This window comes from Harmonia axyridis, chromosome 1 (assembly GCF_914767665.1).
Source record: "Harmonia axyridis chromosome 1, icHarAxyr1.1, whole genome shotgun sequence".
Lineage (NCBI taxonomy): Eukaryota > Metazoa > Arthropoda > Insecta > Coleoptera > Coccinellidae > Harmonia > Harmonia axyridis.
Window position 1 is genome coordinate 23,026,087 of NC_059501.1, and position 23,505 is coordinate 23,049,591.

The window sequence follows — 23,505 nt, forward strand, 5'->3', positions numbered from 1 at the left end:
ATTTGTGATTCTATGGTTAGAGATTCTAATCACTCTGGAAATATGCCAACTCCGATCTTAAAGAACTAATTTGTAAATTTAATACAGAAGACAGATGAAGAATCCAAAAATTTTAGCGCTCCTTGGGGACTAAATCACCAACTTATTGAATGAGAGGTTAGAAATATATTGTGTCTCTGTGGCATAGACCTAATATCATTTGATATTATCTCTATGCTCTGTGGTGATTGGTAGTTCATTAGATCTAAAACGTTTACATCTGTGACCAATGACCAGTGTGACCTAAAAAAACAATAATATATTGCATTTTATTTGCGTACGTAAATTTGAAATATTACAATTCTATTCTTACAAATTTTTCATGATGTCCAAATAATGGAAAATTTCAATTCTTCATTTTCATATAAATAAGAATATCGTTTTGTGAACGAACTTAAAGAAATCAAGAACATGTCCAATTCAACCGCATTAGCATCTCTAACAGCAATCTATACAGATTCTGAAGGTGAAGAAGATAGAAGTGATGAAGAGAACAAACAAAATACGAATTCAGAAAATGCAAGCTGTTCTCCCACTGAATTTAGAGCAATATCTATTCCATCTAGTCCATCTGTAGCTCCAGTCAGAGTTACATCAACAGTGGCAAAATTAGTCTCATATCATGATGACACTGTTGTTTCGGAAGACGAAAATGATATAGATGAGGATGTACCACCACATGAAGTTATACTTTTAACGGATGAAACTCAAAATACGGAAGAAGAACTCGCTGAAGATGGAGTTACCATACCTCCGGAACCTCCAGGAAATTGTTCAGCTGATTTGCAAGATAAAATAGCGAAATATTATGAAAGAATGAAGAATGAGAAATTGGATATGAATGCATTCATTGAAAAAAGGAAGGATTTCAGAAATCCAAGTATATATGAAAAACTGTTGCAATTTTGTGCTATTAATGAATTAGGTAGGTGAAAAATAGTCCTGCTATTTATTCTTCTTTCATATGATTAAGTATTCAATTGACTTTCTGTTTCAAATGTTAAATTATTTCGAATAGTTTTTAACATAACATTAAAAGAATGGAAATATGCTTAATCAGTATTTTGTTCATTATTCTTATTCTCAATATACTAAATATGAACTTTATTCACATTTTCTGACGAAGAAGAATATGGAACTGTTGAGCAACTTCTTAATTTAGGAAATATCACAGGGTGTTCCATTTAACTTTTGTTTTTCAAATAAGAACTCTATTTTAATGATGGCATTGAATACTGCTAGGAAAAATAATGATGGTATTCTAAAATGATTATGCTCCTGAATGCAATATTGACATGATTTATTTGGGTTTTTCTGGATTTATGTTGTCACAACATTAATTATTGAATATTAGAACTAAAAATATTATCATTACGTTTCATCGCAGATTCTAATGCTATCATTATAATTACAGTTCCAATTTCCAAACAGACGTTAAGGTCGAATTTTTTTCACAATTTCGACACATTGTTAAAAACAAACAACCTGTGATTAAATATCTTGAATTCAAAAGTTGCACAACATTTGCACATTCCCCTATTTCGAAAATGTGAAGATGGTTCAGGTTTAGTTTATTGAGAATAAGTCTAAGAAACAAAATACTAACTATTCATTTTTCCATTATTTCAATGATATTTTAAAAACTATTTGAAAAACTGTAGAGGTTGAAACAGAAAGTCGTTTAGAATTGAATCATATTAGAGAAAAATCATTTCTTTTTGAATTTTTAGAAAAATGATTTCCTTTCCTGCATACCTGGAACATTATTTTAACTTAGTCTAATAGGCACTTGAACTTCAGGCATCTTGTATATATTTCATTCAAATAATTATATTATAGGTACAAATTATCCACCTGCAATATTTGATCCTTTGAAATGGAGTAAGGAATCATATTATGAGGAACTTGCTAAGGTTCAGAAAGCAGAAATTGAGAAAAGAGAAAAGGAACGAAAATCAAAGGATTTCACAATTAGCAGTAGTTTGAAAAAAGAAGAAGATTCTAAAAAACGGAAAAGTAAATGGGATCAACCTGGTGGTAACAATCCTACTAATATTAGGCCAGCTGGTTTAGTTCAACCTCCTACTCTTACAACAAGTGCTACAGGTACAAAGAGCACAGTAATATCTGCATTTGGATCACTACCAAAGAAACCTAGGCCATAAAATTTTGTTGATTTGTATTCTCGTTTTGTAAAAATTGTGAATAAAAAATATTTTATACATTAGTTCTGATTGACGTGACAATTGAATTTAAAACTATGTAATCTTCTTAGTAAGTGTCTTAGTGCACACAAAAATCAATTTTTCCCAAATCAGTAGATAAAAATATTGCATCCAGAATATTAAAATTTGTGCAAATCGATAGTTTTATTCCACTCTGGGTAAGAAGTCAGAAAGTAAAGGCAAGAAAACCACCGATGTAATGACGCAGGACCTATTGTGCAGTTATTAAAATTCATGACATTTTTTCAAAAGATTGCGTATGTAGATTTTTGCTTATTTTGAGACAACTCTCTTCAGGAAACTCCTTTAAAAATAATAAATGCAATCTTTAAAAATTCGATTGTCCTTACCTATATGTTGCTACCAAATCATGACAAATTTGCTTATTCACATGCCTACTTTTCCTGATTATTATATCTCATATACTCGTTTAAAAATAATAAATGCAATCTTCAAAAATTCGATCCTTTTTGATATATGTCCTTACCTATAATGTTGCTACCAAATCATGGCAAATTTGCTTATCCACATAGCTACTTTTTCTATCTTTTTCGTATTGAAACCATCACATTGAAACAAATGAAAGTTACACCTTGATTTATTTCTTTGAAATTAAATACAAAAACTGTATAATAAATATGCAATGATACAATTTGAAAGAACTGACTAGAGGAACTTAACTTCCTATCATGTCTACCTCCACATTTCGATGCTTAAAACTGAAGAATATCTGTATTTTGTATAATCTCCCTGAAAATTCCAAATATAAAATTATTATATAGACAACTTTTCCCATCAATTTGTGTAAAGTCCTTGAAATGAATACCAGAAGATTATCAACATAATTCACAAAGGAGATTTTCACTGAATGCTCACTTGAAATTAATGGAATTTGCATTAGGAACACACAAAACTAGAAGGTAGAGTATTCACTATATCAGACATAATAAATACTTCGAATCGTCTAATTAACGAACTTGTCTGTATTTACATATTTCATAAAATACATAACACACATTATGTATTCAACAATTACAAATAATTTAGTACCCGGAACATACATCTTTCAACTACTGATTATTAACAAAGATCTAAAGCGTTATGTACTTTATGTTGATTGGTTGAAGTCATTCTCAGCAACTTGGAGAAAATTCCCTTGAAAACACTGTTGAAAATTAAAAGTCGTAAATGGTTTGGTATCATGATATCCAATGTATATGCAAGTATATATAATTTTTTGAAAAATAATTCTACTTTTTTATGAAACAGCAAAAGAGATTTAATTAAAAATTGTACAAATAACAATCTTTGGTTAGTTACAATAAATGTTTGTTAAAAAGAGGTTCTCCTACAAGTAGATGCAATGCAATGACTTACAATATAATTTTTTAACTATTTCAATTTTGGAATAGAAATTGTAGCCTAGTAGTTGGTTAGTTGTTTGATTACATAAATGTTGAAAAAATATTAAATTTCTCTTAAAATATAAATGAATAAAACGAGGGATGCAGAATCTAGTCAGATAATTCTGTGCTGGACACTAAGGTTGAAATTATGTTAATTGGTCCTTAGTTAAGATCTGTGATAATTATTGAACAATTATCAATGATTTATAATGTTTGATCTGGTTATTTCATCACCTACTTCTCTGTGAAAACAATTTAATTTTTTCATTTGTTCGAATGAGGTTTAGCTCAAATTTGTTATTTATTTAATGATTATTAAAGTTAAATTATGAGCCACATTTTCAAACTTGTTCCAAAATTTATATTGTTGTAATTGATTTAAAATCTGTGAGAAAAACAAATTTATCCATCAGATTCCACAGGATACATACAGATAAAGCAGTGTAACATTACTTTGTGAATTGTTTCAGAAGGAAAATGCCGTTTTATTATAATAAAAAAGGGTATAGATACAAAATACCAAGGAATGTTTACATAAAATGCATCAACATTGTTTTCTTGTACAAGGAAAAATAAAATGACTAAGCTACAAAATGTACTGAAGCTACTGTTTAAAGCGCCATATATTTTTATTTACACATATTTTAATGTACGTACGATTCAATCAAGTCTAAGTTGATAGGGTCCATTTATACCTGAATTGAGAACATCATCTTTAAAATTAAGTTCATCGGAATTGAAAATACGATGAAAATAATTTTTTATAATGAGAACAGTGAGTGTACGAATGCAGAAGACATGAAGATTTCCATGAAAACTCTTTTGGCTACAGAGTTGTAACAATAAAATGAGAAAATATTTTTTTTGACAAATCTGATAACAATTATGAATATTCCACATGATCTTTTTTTAATATACTATGTATCCCTAAGAGAAAATGTATTTTCACATCCAGAATATTTTCCAATTATTGTTTACACTCAGCCAGTCCAAAAGACTTACTTTCCATTTCACTCAGACTTACTCAAAGAGATTACGATATTATTAAGATGAAGGTTTTTGAGCGAAAGTCGTGTGTTTAAAACAACATAACATACAATACATTAATTTTTGGTAACTTAATCTTATAAATATATGATATTTTATAGAGAAAAACTTTTCAAATTGATTAAAATATAAAACGAATAATAACACAACAATTACAGCAGCTATTTTTATAATTCTTGAATGGCACTGGTTTAGAAATGATTAATAGCCTTAACAGGAAAACTTTCATAGGTAAATGTTTTTTCAATGATGGTAAAATATTTACTTCTGCCTCTTCAAACCATCTATGCATAGAAAAAATGTGCTATGATTTCTATCTCCATCGAAAGAAGACAGTTCTCAATATTAACCGATAATGAAGAAAATCACGTTTTTTAATCTTTGGAATACTTTTTATCCTTATACTATAAAAATCATGGAACCGTCATCTTCTGTGAAGTGAGAAATGAATATAACACAAAACTACAGCATCAAAACAGGCAGGAACAAAAAATCATTGATGGCCAGAGCTTTGATTCGGCAATGAAAACCATACAGTTATTCGAATAAATTACATGTGATCAGAATTATTAATAGAAAAGTTAACCTTTTCCTTTGTTTATATACAGAGACAAGCATAGCAAGCTACCGCCTGAAAATAGATTCAACTCATTTATACTGAATTTTAACACATAAGAACACATTTCTCACTCAACTTTGGTACAATTTTAAGTTCTATTTCCAACATTTTTAAATGATATTTTAACAATGGAGAATTGTTTGAAACAAATTGTTACAAGAATGGATATGACCAGTTTCAATCAATAAGTTCTTAACAAATAACCGATATGATCATTTTCAATCAATACACATACCTATACCAGTCTGAAGAAGTAGAAAAAGGAATGAAAGAGTTCTTCTTTGCTGGTGCAGCGAGCGGATGCACATCCAAAAAAGATTAAGAACAATAATTAATATTTTTCATGGCTTAGAAACAGAAAAAGTTTTTAATGAAGCTGATACCTGATGAATAATCTCTAAACTGTTCAAAACTTGTTCAAAATGTAAAAATAAATTGACATATAATTCTTATATTGATTTCATCTAGCATCCACATGACTGTTGCAGAACTCTCCACTCTTCAAGATTGTCTGTAAAAAAATGTTGGAAAATCGACATCTGCGATTTCAGCGCAGTCGCGCTTCAAAAATGAATCTTAGGGCGCGAGATATTTCAAAAAGTCACTGTACGTGGAATATAAGAACCGAATGTAATTCAACTACACGCCTTAATACAAACCGCAATTGCGAAGGTTATTTGCTATGATGACATCCGTTACTGCATCAAACACAAACTGGATATTGTGCGTATCAGTTGCACATGTCATGTGGCAGTAGATTTCTTTCTGTGTCGACTTGTTTTTCGCTTCGAACTGAGCCTGAATATAGGATGCAGCCTCACCATATTCCTGAGCTCCTGAAAATAATCAAATGTGTTATATTGATTATAGATCGCTAAAGTTATGCCATAGCACACAAAATGAAATGAATGAAGTTTTTTAATGTCATTAATATGGAATTGTATGTTTCATTCATACGCTATTTTTTCATGAAATATACTTGAATAGAGATGTTAACCCTTTCAAGTTCAGTGGTTACTCTCAAAACCACCTTTCATGATCATTCTTGCGATGCAGCCCAGAGGTTTTGCACCGCTACCACTATTCCGTAGTATGTAGTGTCCCATTAATCATCAAAAATATAAAATTTATGACTCCAAAGAGTTCACATGTATTCACCGAAGTATACGAGTGTCTGGAACAATAATTGAAAGTTATTATTTTTGAATTTAAAAAATGTTGAAATTTCATGAAAAAATGTCAGGTATATCTTGATTTATTGTTCCATTATTGTAGATTATCGTATATTTCAGTAACAAGGAAAGATTTTATCAATTATTTTTCATTGTTATTGTTTCTTTGGGTGGTTTCGATTGAAACCACTGGGCGGCGACGTAATCCTGAAAATTCACTTGTCCATTTTGAGTAAAACATTGTAGAACTACAAGAAATTGACTATGGATATTATTTGACCATAGTTGAAAATATTCCTTCTACGAATGTATCCAAAAATGAAGGATAGATCGATTTCAATAAGGAGGAATGTTTTGAATTAGATCAAAATAACAATGGAACAGAAGTCGGAGTTCAAAATGAAATAATAGAAGAGGCAGTATTAGAATAAGATGAATAAATTATTGCATTTTCTGAGTTCAGAAAGATTATTAGGCGACAAATTCATTCAGCAAATAAAAAATGTACAACATCCATGACCTAGCCAGGATTCGAACCCGGTACCTTGGGCACCACAGACCACGGTACTACCGAGGCAGTTCAATAAGCCTATTGATTTTTAAATGTGTGTAAAAAGTCTGCATCATGACACAAACATTAGAAAATATCATACTATTCCGACATTCACTACTGTGCAATCAGTCTCTATGTCTGTTCCAAATATAAACAACTACACATCATGGAAATTCGCCATGAGAATGAGTTTGATGCTGAAAGGTTTATGCAACGTTGTAACCACCTAAAATAAGGACCGTGGCTGTAAGGCTTAGGCGAAAATAGGTTTAAGTGTAAAACCTTTTTGCTACGTATGCACTTATGTTTCCGGTGTTTATATAAAAATGATGAAGACAAATCAATTATAGTTGCTTTTCTTATGGACGATTTATATATTTTTCAGTTCACAAACGCCAGACCCAAAAGCCTCGAAATTGGAAGGATTTTCAAGATAAAGGATCTTGGTGAAAAAAAAAAACAATATTTGGGAATGAAGATCTACGATCAAAAACAACTATTTGTCTTGATCAGAGGAAGTATACAGGGTGAGTCTTTGACTTGTACATATATTTTAACCGAAGATTCTTGAGGTCAAAAGAAACACTTTTTTCATTTACCATTTTTTCCGATTCGGCCCTGTTAAAAAGATATAGCCATTTTAAATTTTCATAATGAGCTAATTCACCCCTGGTAACCGGAACACTGAAGAGATTTGGTATAGAGAACTAAAAAACCCCATTGAAAGCAAATTTGAAATAAAAAAAAATGTTGATGGAAATGACCCACTATACCCATTCCAAGAACTGAATGGTGCTTCGAAGTATCTGCCAATTTGCACTCTGATAAGTTTTCTGAGTCATTTCATTAATTGTCACGCAAAGAGTACTGCAGCGCGTATCTTAAAGGATCTAGGAAGTTTTGCCTATGTTTTCAAAAGAGGGGAAAATCCATTCAAGAATTTGTCAATGCTGATTGGGGTGAATGAATTGAGGACCGTTGATCGTACACTGTTTCGGTCTTGGTTTTTCGCCAAAGCAGTTGTAAGTGAAAGCAAAAAGTGGTGCAATGAGTACCTCTGAAGCTGAATATAAGGCTTTGTGTGAAGGAGCCACTAAAGTAGTATATCTCAATGGATTGTTGGTTATATTAAGCCCATTATTATCTACAATGATAATTAAGGAACAATTAGTTTAAAACAATCCAGTATTCCACAACTATCTACATCTACTACATCTATCAGATATCATTATTTGAGAGAACTTACTAAGGTGAATTGAATTATCTATCGATAGAAGAAATGCCAGTATATGAAAAGAAAACATATTTGGTGTTCTTTTATCAATTGTGAAATAGTAAGCAGGATACTTTGGAGGAGATGTCAGTGATGAATGAGGGATGTCTTAATAGATTATGTGTATCGAATTTATTTTATTCAATCGGACTATTGAGTGCTTACACCACTTTTTTCATAGTTGATTCATGCATTCAAATTAGGCCTGAAGTCATGGACATTTCAAGCAGAAGACCAACAGAATCAGAAAAAGACTTAAAAAAGTTCTAGTGTAACAGAGTTTATATTTAATGATGTTTACTATTAATATTTTCCATACATACCTCCGTATTCGCTAAAACATATGGTTAATGGAGATTTTCGTATTTTCTCTTCAAAGAGATCCTTCTTGTTTAAGAAAAGGATAATAGATGTATCTGTGAACCACTTATTATTACATATAGAATCGAACAGCTTAAGACTCTCCTGCATTCGATTCTGAAAAAGAAAGTTTCAATATCAATTAACTTGGTCATATATCAACAACAGGTTTTTTATTGTGAGTAATATTTAATAGTAATTATTTTGCAAAAACTGTTCATATTTTAAAAAATTAAATGATGACACATTAATAATGGATAATTTTTTACCAAACAGATCTTTCGATTCAGTTTTGGAAATGTAGGTAATTTAAATTGTTGGTGTTGCAAGATGATATTTTGAATCTTATCAACACATTACACAGCCACCTCTTTTTAATGAAACTTTAAGCCCTCTCTGGAACCTCTCATAAGTTTCTCTGAGTTAGGTGTAACTTCATAATGTCATTGATTTTTTTCAATTCAATTGTGATTCAATTGTGAAATAGTTTTGAATGCCTAAGAACAGAGGTTAATTGGCGACGTAATGAGAACAAAAAAATCAGCTATTTTGAAATCTATAAATAACATATCCGTTAATATCGACATTAAAGTCTTTATTCCCTTAACTTAATTAACATCTCTGTGATATGGTCTAGTGGCTATTAAATTGCAACTAGAAGGGGAGGTATCTACTTCAATATTATGCGAACTCAGCATTGGTTGACGTCAACTGATACAACACACAGATTCAAAAGATTAGTTCACATAAAACAGGCCAATCAAATATTTTCGTGGGTATGAGTTTTTCCTACTCGAATTTTCCGAATAGTTATAGATTATTGATTTTGAATTTCTTCAGGGTGATTTTGAATGAAATTGCTTGGAATAAATATGAGAAGTACAATTGTATCTATATACTAGAATTGTTGGCACGAAATTGTGGAGGAAGAACTACTCATTTCAATTAATCTTCAAATTAATTTAAATGAGATATGATTACTTCAAACAATTGAGAATCGATCGAGCATTCAGAAAATAAGGGAGAATATTAGGTATGTATACACATTGGAAGTTAAAATAACAAAAAAAATAATCAGAAGTTGTCTCTTTGCCAGTCAATTTTGGAAAACAGAACTTTTTTTGGAAAAACGGCTGTTCTAGAATTACTTAATAGTGCTAGAGCGGTCTCCTCAAACTATTTTACCCATTTCCAAATGAGAGAAATGCTTGGCGCATCATCTAAGTGGCGAATATCTCATATATTGAAGAAATTCATTCACATTATATATTATAATTAGAACTCTCTATTGTATAAAAGTTTGTACAACAGTTTATTAACAAATGTAATAGACGCAGAATTACCATTTTTGTTTAATTCGGGTACGCACAACGCGCGATTCGCTCCCAAGAAACGCTGATAACGGCTAAACCATCTTAGAACATATAATAGTTTATTTACTCTAAGCTCCCAATCGTTGCGTTCACGCAGTGCACTAAACAAATATGAACTTTTTTTTGAGACACCTTGTAGATAGAATATTCTATGTACATATCAGGGCAAATGTATGTACATTTGTTGAATAAAGTCGATTTATTATTATTATTATTATATCAGTTATGTCATAGTACAGAAGAACAAAAACGTTTCTTCTCAAATACAAATTACTCAAAAATTCGAAGATTCATCAAGAATTTTTTTTTTCAAGAAAAACTCTAAAGAGAATATTATTTCAATATAATTTTTTCTGAAGAAAACAAGATTGCAGAAAAAATATAATAATAACTACAAAGGGTTATTCACTCCTCGGAATCTAGCAGTGAATCCAAATAATCAAAGTAGTAACTTATTTTAGTACCCTCAAATAATAGATACTTAGAATTTGAATTGATTATGCTACTCCTAACGAAAGTTATTTATGAAAAACCGGTTGTCGTCAGGATTTTTTAACTTCTATTACAACAACTTTCTAATTTGAAATCCTCAAATGTTTTATTAATAACATTACCTTAATCTTCAAATACATTTTTAAAACAGTTCAATGAATACTCACCGTAGATTCATCTTCATGCAAAACTTGATCATATTCACTCATAGCTACACAGAAAATTATCGCTGTAACATCTTCGAAGCAATGTATCCATTTCTTTCGCTCTGATCGTTGGCCACCAACATCGAATAATCTAAAAAATATATTTTTAAGAGATTTAATCAATGTTTCTTGAACCATTCGGACACTCACTTAAAGTTGAGATTCTTGAAAGAGAAATGAACTTCTACAATGCCTGTTGTTTTCACCCTTGTGCGCAAAATATCTTGTTCTGTTGGTTGGTAATCTCTAGCTCCTAATCTATCCAGGCCATCCAAGAAACTGAAATTGAATGATAACTTCATTGTTATATTTTGGTAGCGAATTATGGAAAAGATCACAATAAAAAATTCTTATATCCTTTATGTGAAACAGAACTTTTGAAATGATCATATTGCTGAAATAGGGAGCTAGCTTATTATAGTTATACCTATATACCATACCATAGGTATACAGGTGCACGTTTAGGACACTCAAACTTGAAATTGGTGGATCTACAAATCACATTCTACAGAAATTAGGAATAGATATTTGAATCGGATCAGAAGTAGTTTCAATAGAATTCGAGCTCTTAGAGATGCGAGATATACGTTGAGGAATTCGAAATTAATTATCCTAATAAAAGTTTATAGATAATTCAGACATTCAAGTCATCAGCAGAACCTTGACAAATAATAATACAAGGTGTCTTGAAAAAAGTATATATTTATTTATTTGGTTCAATACTTGATGAACCCAAATCCTGGCGTCCAAGGTTATTCAGAACGGAAGAGAATGTGGAACGGGTTTATCAGTCTGTTCGTGATGATCCCTACCTTTTAGATAATCGCTACACCGTATTTTGCACAACAAAGATCTGAAGCTGTACCCTAATAAATTCAATTGGTGCAAGAATTGCAACCCCAAGATGCCATTCAGAGGCTAGAATTCGTAACCAGGCAATGGAGGCAGCATCTTGTTTTCAGATTAAGCTCATTTTCACCATGATTGCCAGGTAAATGAGCAGAGCTACTGCTACTAGAATCAGTGGAATCCAATCAATCCGAAAAGCATCAGAAGCCCCTACATTCGCCAAAGGTATGGGGTTCCAATGTCATCGCGAGGACATATCAGGCCTTACTTTTTTGAATATGAAAGGAAGGATACAATTACTGTGAATTCAGAGCGTTATGTGAGGATTCTAGATGATTTTTCGTTGTTTGAACTGCAGAACTTTCCTGCCTATATATCCAAAGAACATTTGTTGCTGCAGGATGGAGCAACTCCAGAAGTAATTCATGAAAAGTATCCAGGAAAATTAATCTCCAGGACAGGTAACATTCATTCCTGATAGGACTCATATGGGACTTTAATCAGTGGAGTTTCCTCAAAACTAAAATATAAGATATGAAAACCAAATTCCCTGGCTTAGTTAAAACAAAATATTTGCCATGAAATGAAAAAAATCACGAAGCATACTTTCCAAGCAGTCATCAGGAATTCTAGTATTAGATTGAAATGGCGTCGTGAACGTGAAGTTAGACATTTGGACTACCTTATTTTGTGATAAATAAATTCACAACAGTAAATAGTGTTATTTCATAATTAACAAACATTTTCTCGACGATTCTTTTTGAATCACTCTTTACATATAAGTAAACTTTCTTTTGAGACACCTTGTATATAAAATGCTCAACTAAATTGATTTTCATTCAAGGTAAAAATAAGAGAAAACATCTTACTATTTGGCAGAATCGTTGAGCTGGTACTCGTTTGAACGTCCGTAGCATGCTTGAACTCCAGCATCCAGCCACAATCGTTTCATAGCAGCCAAGAGTTCCTCTGAAAACGGCTCAGTATCTTCCATTCTTTGGATGACATCGAAAACCATCTTGCCATCCGCCTGTAACAAGTTCAAAAAAATTAAAATACATCATAAGTCATTACATGAAAAAAAATTCATTATTCAGATGAATTAAAAAAAATATCTACATCTGAATAAATTCTTATTATTATTATTATATTATCATCGAAGTTAGTAGTTATCAACACAAAATTTTGGTTAATTCTGTATAAACACGCACAATATCAACTCGGTCAAATATGTGAAAAAAAAAGTTTCTTTAGATAATTTGCTTGAATTTTTTATGGTTCTGACTACGATATCAACACGAAATTCTGCGCGAAGTTTGAAATTATTATTCTCCATATACACGCGAAATATAAACCAGATCGGATCTGTTGTCACGGAAATATTGGATATTTCCTGTTCAATATTATTCCTCGATTCTCGAGAAATAGTGACTTTATCGCCAGTGGTGTAGAATTTGGAGGAGGATCAACCAGTCACTTGCCCCCGTCCTACGCCTATGGTGGTAGTCAGAAACGTTTATTTAGCATAATTTAGTAGGGATTACAGCATCTATCTGCTTCCTGCAGAATATGAAAATTATAAGTAAAATAGTTTCATTGTATAGGTTTGATGCACTTTGAAAGCATCTCGAGAACTATAAGACTCTTGAAAAATCTTCAAGAACCCCGATCTCTTCTTTCAAAAAATAAGATATCACAAAGCAGAATAGATATCTTGATTTGGTGGTGTTTTTTAAATGGAACACAATAAAAATTTTTCAACACAGTTTTTAGCCACATAATTGTAAAAAAGCACCCTGTTAACGGCTTTTCAAAAATGTCATCCATTGTTTTGATAGGACACTTTATATATAAATAATTTCTCATTTATTTCGGGAATTAATTCATTTTGTGTCCATTGTATAATTGCAATCAAGTCATTTATGGGATCTCCCATTCAAAATGTATATCTCTAAACGATAATTAATTCCTAATTGAATATGACACCCCATATATGACATGATTACAATTATACAATGGACACAAAATCAATTAAATTTCGAAATGAATGAAAAATATTCATGTGTAAGGGGCCTCATCAAAAAATGGAGTTAAAAACTCAAATCTTTGAAAAATATTACATTTCTTGAAAAACGATAACGAAAAGCTTTTCGACAAAACTGCGTTGTAAAATATAGGGTGGCCCATTTCAGAATCAACAATATATATCTATATCTCTACATAGGTAATTAATTTCTATCATCTGTTATAACTATCATATTACCAAAAAAATTACTAAAAAAAAGCTTTAGATTACTTCGAAAATTTCGAACAGAAACCAAGCGGATATTTCGAAAGAGTTATTTTTCAGAAACACTCTGTAATTCGAGAACGAAGATATCTATATGATCTGCTTTCTGATAGCTTTTTCAGAAAAAGATATCGGAGGTCCTTGAAGATTTTTTCTCTTATAGTCTTACAGTTCTCGAAATGTATGAGTGAGCATCGAACTTGGGACACTCTGTACGGGTCACAAATCATTTATTGAATTTAAAACAAAACAGGAAAAAAGCACTTGCTTTGGATTGAATCTTCATTTTTTGGACTTGAGATTATACATAAAGTTGAAATATTTACAATTACTTTATGATACACCCTGACAGATAAAAGTTTTCGTCTACAGTGAAATCTTCCATTATCTCTTCAAACATATTGAAACGCCCTATAAAACAGCAATTATCCTTGCATAGTGAGGCAAGGATAATTGCTCCGCAGCTCTCTTGGCCCATTCTTTTCACCTCCAGTTCTTAATCTGACAGCGTGAACTTAGCTGCCAGTTGCAGGCTGTCGTAAATACCACCGAAACTCTGGCATCAAGCAACTAAGTTTAAGTTGTCCATGAGAATTTACAACCGAAAATAAAAAGGAATGGTGACATTTGCTTATATTCTACAACTTAGGGGAGAGTGGGGCAAGTGAGCCATACGGGGCAAGTGCGTCTTTAGCAATATCTTCCTTGACTGGCAATATATCCGGCAACAATGAATACAGTTCACGAGTGAATCAAATACCCCGTGGTGTCAATGGAAAACTTTATCACAAATAGTGATATGGAGATATGGAAATTCCAAATATTTCATAGAATACATCATATAACATCAAACTCATGTTATTAGGTTTGATATTTAGAACGTTTCCAAACATAAGCATACTTTGCAAAACATTGATTTCACTTCTTATGACACATTGGGGCAAGTGAGTCTCAAGTACTAAAATGATCACAAATTCATCCTAAGAAGATCAACTCAAAAAAAAAGCAAAAACAGCGAGAACCAAAGCAGTCATAAGGACATTGAGAATGCTGGACCAAGTTCTTTGAATAAAAAAGAGGAAAAGAGAATAAACTCTGAGGGCAAAATAAAAAATTTACCGGAAAACCACCAACAATATAAGATAAAGAAAAAAACAGAATATAACGAAACAAATTAACAAATTCAGACAATTTTCATGAAAAATGTGTATCAATATAGCGTCTCGATGAACGAAAAGTAGAAGGACTCACTTGCCCCACGATATGGGGCAAGTGAGGCATATGAAGTTTATTTTTTCAAGTCAAAAATTCTCACCTAAGAATTATTCTTTTGTTAATTTTGTGTTTTGTGTATTGAATAAGTATCTAAAGTTGTTTCTCAATCAACAAACATTTTTTTATTCGCATTTTTGAGGGGGCAAGTGAGGCATTTGAAGTTTTTTTTTCAAGTAAAAAATTCTCACCAAAGAATCATTATTTTATTAATTTTGTGTGTTTTGTGTATTGAATAAGTATCTAAAAGTGTTTCTCAATCAATAAACATTTTTTTATTCGCATTTTTGAAGGTACAAGTGAGGCATTTGAAGTTTTTTTTTCAAGTCAAAAATTCTCACCTAAGAATTATTATTTTGTTAATTTTGTGTGTTTTGTGTATTGAATAAGTATCTAAAGTTGTGTCTCAATCAACAAACAATGTTTTATTCGCATTTTTGAGGAAGTTATACCTCGTTAAACCTTAGAGTGTCTCAATTGCCCCACCCTCCCCTATGTTTGATTAAAGTTTTTCGTACACAGTGGAATCTTCCATTATCTATTTAGGAATACTGAAACGTCCCATAAAACAGCAATTATCCTTTCCTCACTATATTATCCTCTTAGCCCATTCTTTTCACCTCATGTTCTTAATCTAACTGACAGCGTGAACTTAGCTGCCAGTTGCAGGCTATCGTAAATACCACCGAAACTCTGACATCAAGCAACTATGTTTAAGTTGTCCGTGAGAATTTACAACCGAAAATAAAAAGTAATGGTGACATTTTCTAAGGTTCTACTATTTATGAACAAACCACGTTTAGAAAAACTATTTTCTACCAGTTACGTCTCCGTTTTCCTGCAGTCACCCTTCATGAGAGTTCAACGATTCAACATGACTCGGAGAATCGCAGCACCTGTTGATTATCTGCGCTGATAACATCAGAAATCGTAGGAACGGCGTGAAAACGTTAGGATACACAAGAAACCGATGCGAAATCAATAAATTGAAGGCTGGAAGGGAATTTCGGAACCCGACGTTATTACTCGTATATCCCTTGCTTCGTCCGTTTCATTCCAAAAATATCGCATGACCACCATGGAAACCTCAGCTGAGCGACCTGAACAGAACCCTCATAATTGTTTTAGGCCACTTGTAACTTGTACCCTTCGCTTTGCCCTTGACAACCACGCCCTCGCGGATTTTGACGCTTTCAGACTTGTGATGTTGCAACAAGTAGTCTAGATCAATACTTGGACGTGTAAAAACACAGGTGTGATCTCACGTACGGTTGAAGATGTTCGGAGAGAGAACAGTCGATATTTAAGGACTGAAAATGCGGGGTCAAGATTGTTTGATACGAACTTCTCAGATGGCGCCCTCATCGTTTCGACGACATTGGGATTCATGAATGGAGGTGGATTTGAGGGATGACGATTTGTACCTTATATTAATCTCGATAGGATTTGTAGTTTTGAAATAATCATCAATTATTTTCGAATAATGGTGAATTCGAAATCTGAACATAACCTAAAAATTTCCTAGGTTTTTCCCTCAGAAAATAAATAAATAATAAATAAACATAGATGGAGGGAGCATATGTCATTTTCAGTAAGCAAATTTTGTCCCCAACATGAACTATCAAATTTGACATGAAGCGCGCTGAAATGAAAACATATCAGTGATAAGATATTTCACTCAATTCGCCAGTTTCTTCACAAAGAACGCACCTCCTATGTTGTAGTGAATCAACGTTTCAAATCAACTTGAGATGAATACATAAATATATCAAAAATTCAGAAATCAAACTTTAAGCGCGCCAAACGCTAAGTCAGAAGTTAATTGTTTTGTTCATTTTTCTCCGAAATTTCAGATATAATGATAGGATTTTCTTAACAGAAACAGAAATTTCATCAAATTTGCATGAAAAAACCTGAAGGGCGCAAAGCGATAGTTTCAGGCGTTCTGGAGTTATGGCCGAAAAGATATTCTTCAACTGATGCACTGAAAAAACAAATTGTGTATTCTTTCGGCCCTAACTCCAGAACGACTGAAGCTATCGCTTTGCGACCTTCAGGTTTTTTCATACAAATTTGATGGGATTTCTGTTTCTGTCAGAACCTAAAGACACAATTTGGTTTTTCAGTGGATCAGTTGAAGAATATCTTCTTTCGGCTATAACGCCTGAAACTATCGCTTTGCGAACTTCATGTTTTTTCATGCAGATTTGATGGAACTTCTGTTTCTGTTAAGAAAATCCTATCAATACATTTGAAATTTCGGAGTAAAATGAACAAAACAATGAACTTCTGACTTAGCGCCCCCTATCGAAAGCAGCAAAAACAAATTTATCATGAGTACCTATAATTTGTCCTCAATCAACAAGATATTATCTCTTAGACGAGATCTAATTTGCTCAAAAATTCTGAGCCAAACTGAAGTTACAGGCATTTCAATCAGTCAGATTTCTCCCTTTCCCTTATTTGATGTCGTAAATTCGAAAGTGACAATTCAAAAAGATAGAGAATTTTTCAAGGATTAATGTGATAATATTTTTCTTCAACTTTATATGAAACATTTTCGAGTCAAATTCATTTTGTCTACTCGGGGATAGCTATTACGCCCCCTAGCGGTAGAGGTATTAACTTGAAACAATTTCCAGTCTGTTTTCTTGTACACTTTAGTGGTAACATTTTTTATCGGAAGTCTTTACGATGAGTGGATCCTGAGATATAGCTGCTTACCCCGCTTATTTGCACACCCTGTACATCAATTATGATACAGTAAAATTGTGGATTTGAAAATATCCATCTAATCTAACCATGTTGGGGACAAGTACAAATTGCGTTCTCCGAGTCTTATAGTTCTCGAGATGCTTTCAGCGAGCATCGGAATTGGGACACCTGTACAGGAGCCTTATTGGCTGCAGATTAGCGACAAACATTAGTAATATTATTTTTTGGTTACAAATCAATAAAATAGGGTTTTCTAATAAAAGGTTTCATTCAGAATAGACCGCAATCAGGGAATCTGTCTCATTTGAAACTGTCATCCTTTGACATTTGACAAGTAAAAACTACGTCATTACTAAAAATGGAACGATACACGATTCAACAACACATTTGAATTGTTTAAAATTCACTACAAGAATGGTGAAAATTTTGCATTCATGGTTTGCAAAACTAAATCAGTTTTGGGTCGTCGTGAAGTACCTTCATTACCGGCAATAGTGTGGAAAAATTTGAACTGTTTGGATGAGTTAGTGGTGTGGATAATCGAAACCATGTGTGTCCCTCAAAAACAACTGATGTTGGCGGTCCGCCAGGTATGTCGATGCAATAAACCTGAATTTTTCCGTCGATATGTGACAATGGATGAAACATGGCTCCATCATTTCATTCCGGAGTCCAATCGAGAGTCATCTGAGTGGACTAGACACGATGAACCGAATTCAAAGCAAGAAAAAACACAACAGCCAGCTGGCAAGGTTATGGCATCTGTATTCTGGAATGCGCAAGGAATAATATTCATTGATTACCTCCAAAAGAGCCAGACCATCAACAGCGATTATAATTTAGCGTTATTGAATCGTTTAAAGGATGAAATCGTTAAAAAACGTCCCCATTCGAAGAAAAAAAAAGGTGCTGTTTCATCAAGACAATGCTCCGTGTCACAAATCAATGAAAACAATGGCAAAATTGCATGAATTGGGCTTCGAATTGCTTCTGCATCCACCTTATTCGCCAGATCTGACCCCCAGCGTCTTTTTCCTGTTCTCAGACCTCAAAAGAATGCTCGCTGGAAAGAAATTTAGCCCCAATGAAGAAGTAATCGCCGAAACTGAGGCCTATTTTGAAGCGAAAGACAAATCGTACTACAAAAATGGTATCGAAAATTTGGAAGATCGCTATAATCGCTGTGTTGCTCTCGAAAGCAACTTTGTTGAATAATAAAATCGAATTTTGTCAAAAAAAAAAAAAAAAATGTGTTTTACTATGGTAGACCGGGGACTTTTCAATTGGTAAGGTAAGGTAAATTATGAAATAAGCCTTGTGAACCAATAAATACTCCAGTGGCGGGGTTACCAAATAATCACAAAATTATTTTTTAATTAGATAAAAAGAGTGATACGTGTAAAATGAAAAAACTCCTCAGGTTCTTAACTTCGGGTGTAAAATAAGTTGAATATAAAACAAATTTATTGAAGCGGTCTAAAATTGAAGTAAAACAGAATAAACTGATAAGTAGCCAAAACCACAATACCAGCACGACTATCTACAAGTCTCGAATGCACAACGACTTCGAGAATGAATAACCGACCTACTAGGAAATTCATGTTATCATTAACAGAACATTTTCCGTGAAAATGAAAAGGACATTTCCCATCGCAGATCCGGCAACGTTGTTCCGCGCTATGACGTCACCGAATCGATAAGTTCGGCCTTCCTGCTAGCGAGGGGACCGTATTATTACTCTGTGGGTTATTTATGGAACATGCACATATTCGGATGATAAAAACCGAAATGACGATGAGATTTTCTCTCTTATCATTGATTTTTTTTTCAATGGGAAAACGAGAACGAAGGACGATACACCTTCTGAGCAATAATCGATGTCGATTGTAAATTTTATTCCAAAGTGAACTACGTGCTTTAGGGTGTAACTTTCAACAAGTAATTTTTAAATGCCCTATGAAATTTAAACGGTTCATATTTTTGGAAGTATCAAATCAAGAATGAAATTTTTCACCCTTGTAAATCATATAATTATATCGGGTGTCCCAAGGTGAGTGGCCTATTAGATTATTATGGAAACTATTGATGGTAAAAATTTCAAATTTTGTGGATAGATATTTGGCCATGTTAGGTACATTTTTAAAATAATTTCACATTTCCAGTGTTGCCGGATGTACAACAATTTGGCAACAACTTTGTTATTTTGAATAGGACATCCGGTATTTCTATTTTTTTATGATACTCCATAAAATATTAAATCTATTCACTCTTACTTTTCCATCCCTATCTTCAACGGTTTTTGAGTTATTAATTATTTTTCGAAATTTTTGATCAAATTGGCGTATTACGAAAATGACTCTAGTTCGTTCAATATTTGAGATTTAAGTCAGAAATTTTGCAAGTCGTTAGATATTGATCTGATCTGTGTCACTGCTCTTGAATTATGGTTGTCAATAATACAGGATGGACCAAAAAAATTCATCATTTGCCAAGTTACAAAATTGTAAAAAAGTCTATTTTTTCAAATTAGACACCTAGTATATTTTTCAATTTTTGGAATCAATACAACACACTCTACAATTTTTCTATTCACGTCCCTATACCTATCTCAACTGGATTCCGAGTTATATGCGTTTATTAGATTTCACATTGATTCAATAAGTGTTAATATCTTTTGTATTGTTATGTTCTCTATGTGGTTCATAGATCGATATATCAATGAATCAGTTCAATCCATAAATGTCAAAATAAACAATAATTGCCTAACAGGTGTTTTGTTCCGAGGTTTTTCTATAAATAATGGCTCAAGAAAGATATACACATATAACGCATATAATTCGGAATCCAGTTGAGATAGGTATAGGGACGTGAAAAGAAAAATTGTAGAGTGTGTTGTACTGATTCCAAAAATTGAAAAATATACTAGCTTTCTAATTTGAAAAAATAGACTTTTTCACAATTTTGTAACTTGGCAAATGATGATTTTTTTTGGTCCGTCCTGTATTATTGACAACCATAATTCAAGAGCAGTGACACAGATCAGATCAATATCTAACGACTTGCAAAATTTCTGACTTAAATCTCAAATATTGAACGAACTAGAGTCATTTTCGTAATACGCCAATTTGATCAAAAATTTCGAAAAATAATTAATAACTCAAAAACCGTTGAAGATAGGGATGGAAAAGTAAGAGTGAATAGATTTAATATTTTATGGAGTATCATAAAAAAAATAGAAATACCGGATGTCCTATTCAAAATAACAAAGTTGTTGCCAAATTGTCGTACATCCGGCAACACTGGAAATGTGAAATTATTTTAAAAATGTACCTTACATGGCCAAATATCTATACACAAAATTTGAAATCTTTACCATCAATAGTTTCCATAATGATCTAATAGGCCACTCACCTTGGGACACCCGATATACAGGGTGTTTCCAAATTAGACGTGAACCTTGGAGATGTCAGTCTCACTCATTTGCTGTCGTTTGAGCTGTATTTTTTGAAATCCGAAAATGAAAAGTTTCCGAGATATTTAAGTTCTCATGTTTTTTTAATTTCCCACCTTATTTAATTTCTCGTCAATTTTTTCTACGTTGACCAAGTTTGATTATAATTTCGGATTATTTTCATCAGAAAAGGATATGATATGTATGAAAAAAACAAAACTAAGCTGTATAAGAAGTTGAAAAGGAATTATTATAATTTGAAAGTTGGTATATAAAGGGAAAAAAATAGTTATTTATAATACAAGTGCAGAAGGCATTGGTATTCTTCCACGAGTTCAAAATTCAAAAACGAACCACGAAGTGGCGAGTTTTGGAATGAACGAGTGGTAGAATGAGCCTTCTGTACGAGTATTATACATTATTTTCTCTAATTCATTGCATTTTCATTGAAATTAATGAAATATTTCCATGAATATAATTTAGTGATTTTTGCATTGAAAAATGTTGGTTGGCAGAACTGATTTCTTTAAGGCAAATTGATGAATTGACAGATAAAGCCGTGGCGGAAAGTTCGGAGTGCCAACATAGAAAAATTAAATATAACCATGAACACTGTGCGTTTCTGATATATTCTCGCACGATTTTGTTCTACAAGATGTGGAAGAATGAACGGAATAACCACAGAATTGGAGAAATCAATTTCTACTACCAATATACCTGCAACTCTCGAATTCCACTATTTATTGATGACAAAATTATTTTGAAAACTTGACAAATTTTTTCTTTATTTCCTAAAAAAGTTTTCGTTAGAATGCAGTCTATAGTTTCGTTTGCACATTATTTTTTATAAATAACTTTTGAATGTTCGGCATAAAAAATGAAGAATGTGTAATCAAAAGGGAGCAAGATCCCAAGTAGACTCCAGTTATTAAGGACATATGGATTTGTCAATTTGATCCCTACACTTAAGTACAAGGAAAACTTCAATTTTGCCTACTTATCCTGAATGCTGACGGAGAGAATGTGACTTATTCTTTTGAATCTTTGAAAATTCTTCGTTTCTGAGTTCTGGGGGGAGTCATATTTTGGTTGGACACACTGTATAGAAATTAGTATTTGCACGGTTCAGTTCTATCTATAGTTGAAAAATAATGAGTTTTTCATTTGATTTCGAGATCATGCACCATCCGAAATGAACTATAATAATTATTATCTCAGAGGTTCATAAATTTAAACAATAAATCGCAAGTGAAATTTCACTGATGTTCATACCGGAAAGATTGCAATGAAATATGCTTTATATTACCATTTATTTTCATTCAAAACAAAAGAATCTGCATATTATGCGCAAGAACCATGTACTATTATAGTGAATGGTTAATAGCAGAATCATTTCCCACGGTTAAGACGGTGCAGAATATTTCCGCTCAGAATCTTATAGATCAATGAAATCTGGTCTTTGAAAAGTGGTTACTATGGAAATACATGTTAACGAATGCCTTTTTGAAATGAATCAATTGGACTTCAACGTTTTAATTTATATTTTGTGGAAGAAAGCAACATTTGTTGCTTGTAAGGAATGTTTTTTTCGCATTAGATACACAAGATACTATTTTCTTATATACCTTCTCACCTATCTCACATTACGAGGATATCTAATTGGCATACACCGATTCCAAGAAGAAATCATATATATTACGGAAAAAATGCAGATATTGATTTCATGCAATTCTCAACCCTTGAATAAAACAACAATCGATGTAATGGAGTGTTGAAAACCCTGCCAAAAAAAATCGTGTTCAATTTTTTGTATTGCCATGTATAATAATTATGATATTATCTCGATAAGGGAATTACTATTCAACGTTAATGAATACTCTACAAAAAATAATTATAGGGAAAAGACGGCCAAAATTATCCAAAAGGGGTTTTGTTTTCATAGGAAAATGGCCTTGACTACATAAATCGCATATTGCCATGCAAAAATTTCTTTCGCCTGATTTGAGACTGTTTAATCTTTGTCATCAAGTTGAAAAAGTTGAAGAAAATCGTAAATTTTCTTTCAACGATGATATCATTGAAGTTGTGGAAACTTAGATCACATATCAAGATAAAATTCATTTTTGAAAGATCTAAAGTCATTGTTATGAATGTAATGCAATG

At 32.3% G+C, this 23,505-nt stretch overlaps 2 protein-coding genes across 3 annotated transcripts in view; one reads left to right on the plus strand and one right to left on the minus strand.

Moving 5' to 3' along the window:
• Positions 1-248: 248 nt before the first annotated feature.
• Positions 249-5,195, plus strand: LOC123670657 (SAP30-binding protein). The gene is made up of 2 exons (XM_045604171.1): positions 249-964; positions 1,879-5,195. The coding sequence occupies exons 1-2, from the start codon at positions 451-453 to the stop codon at positions 2,202-2,204; spliced, it is 840 nt and encodes a 279-aa protein (XP_045460127.1). The 5' UTR covers positions 249-450; the 3' UTR covers positions 2,205-5,195.
• LOC123670656 (guanine nucleotide-binding protein G(o) subunit alpha) overlaps positions 2,845-23,505 on the minus strand; it is a 68,490-nt gene continuing 47,829 nt past the window's right edge. For both annotated transcript variants that reach the window (XM_045604170.1, XM_045604169.1), the window contains exons 4-8: positions 12,484-12,644; positions 10,916-11,044; positions 10,727-10,856; positions 8,658-8,811; positions 2,845-6,172 (exon numbers count right to left, since the gene is read on the minus strand). In XM_045604170.1, the coding sequence (XP_045460126.1) occupies positions 5,985-6,172; positions 8,658-8,811; positions 10,727-10,856; positions 10,916-11,044; positions 12,484-12,644 (762 nt within the window). In that variant the 3' untranslated portion in view covers positions 2,845-5,984. The remainder of the gene's footprint in view (positions 6,173-8,657; positions 8,812-10,726; positions 10,857-10,915; positions 11,045-12,483; positions 12,645-23,505) is intronic.

Coding starts and splice junctions, on each gene's coding strand:
- LOC123670657 (XM_045604171.1), top strand. CDS start 451: ATGTCCAATTCAACCGCATTAGCATCTCTAACAGCAATCTATACAGAT. Junction 965..1,878: donor TTGTGCTATTAATGAATTAG/GTAGGTGAAAAA, acceptor ATTATATTATAG/GTACAAATTATCCACCTGCA.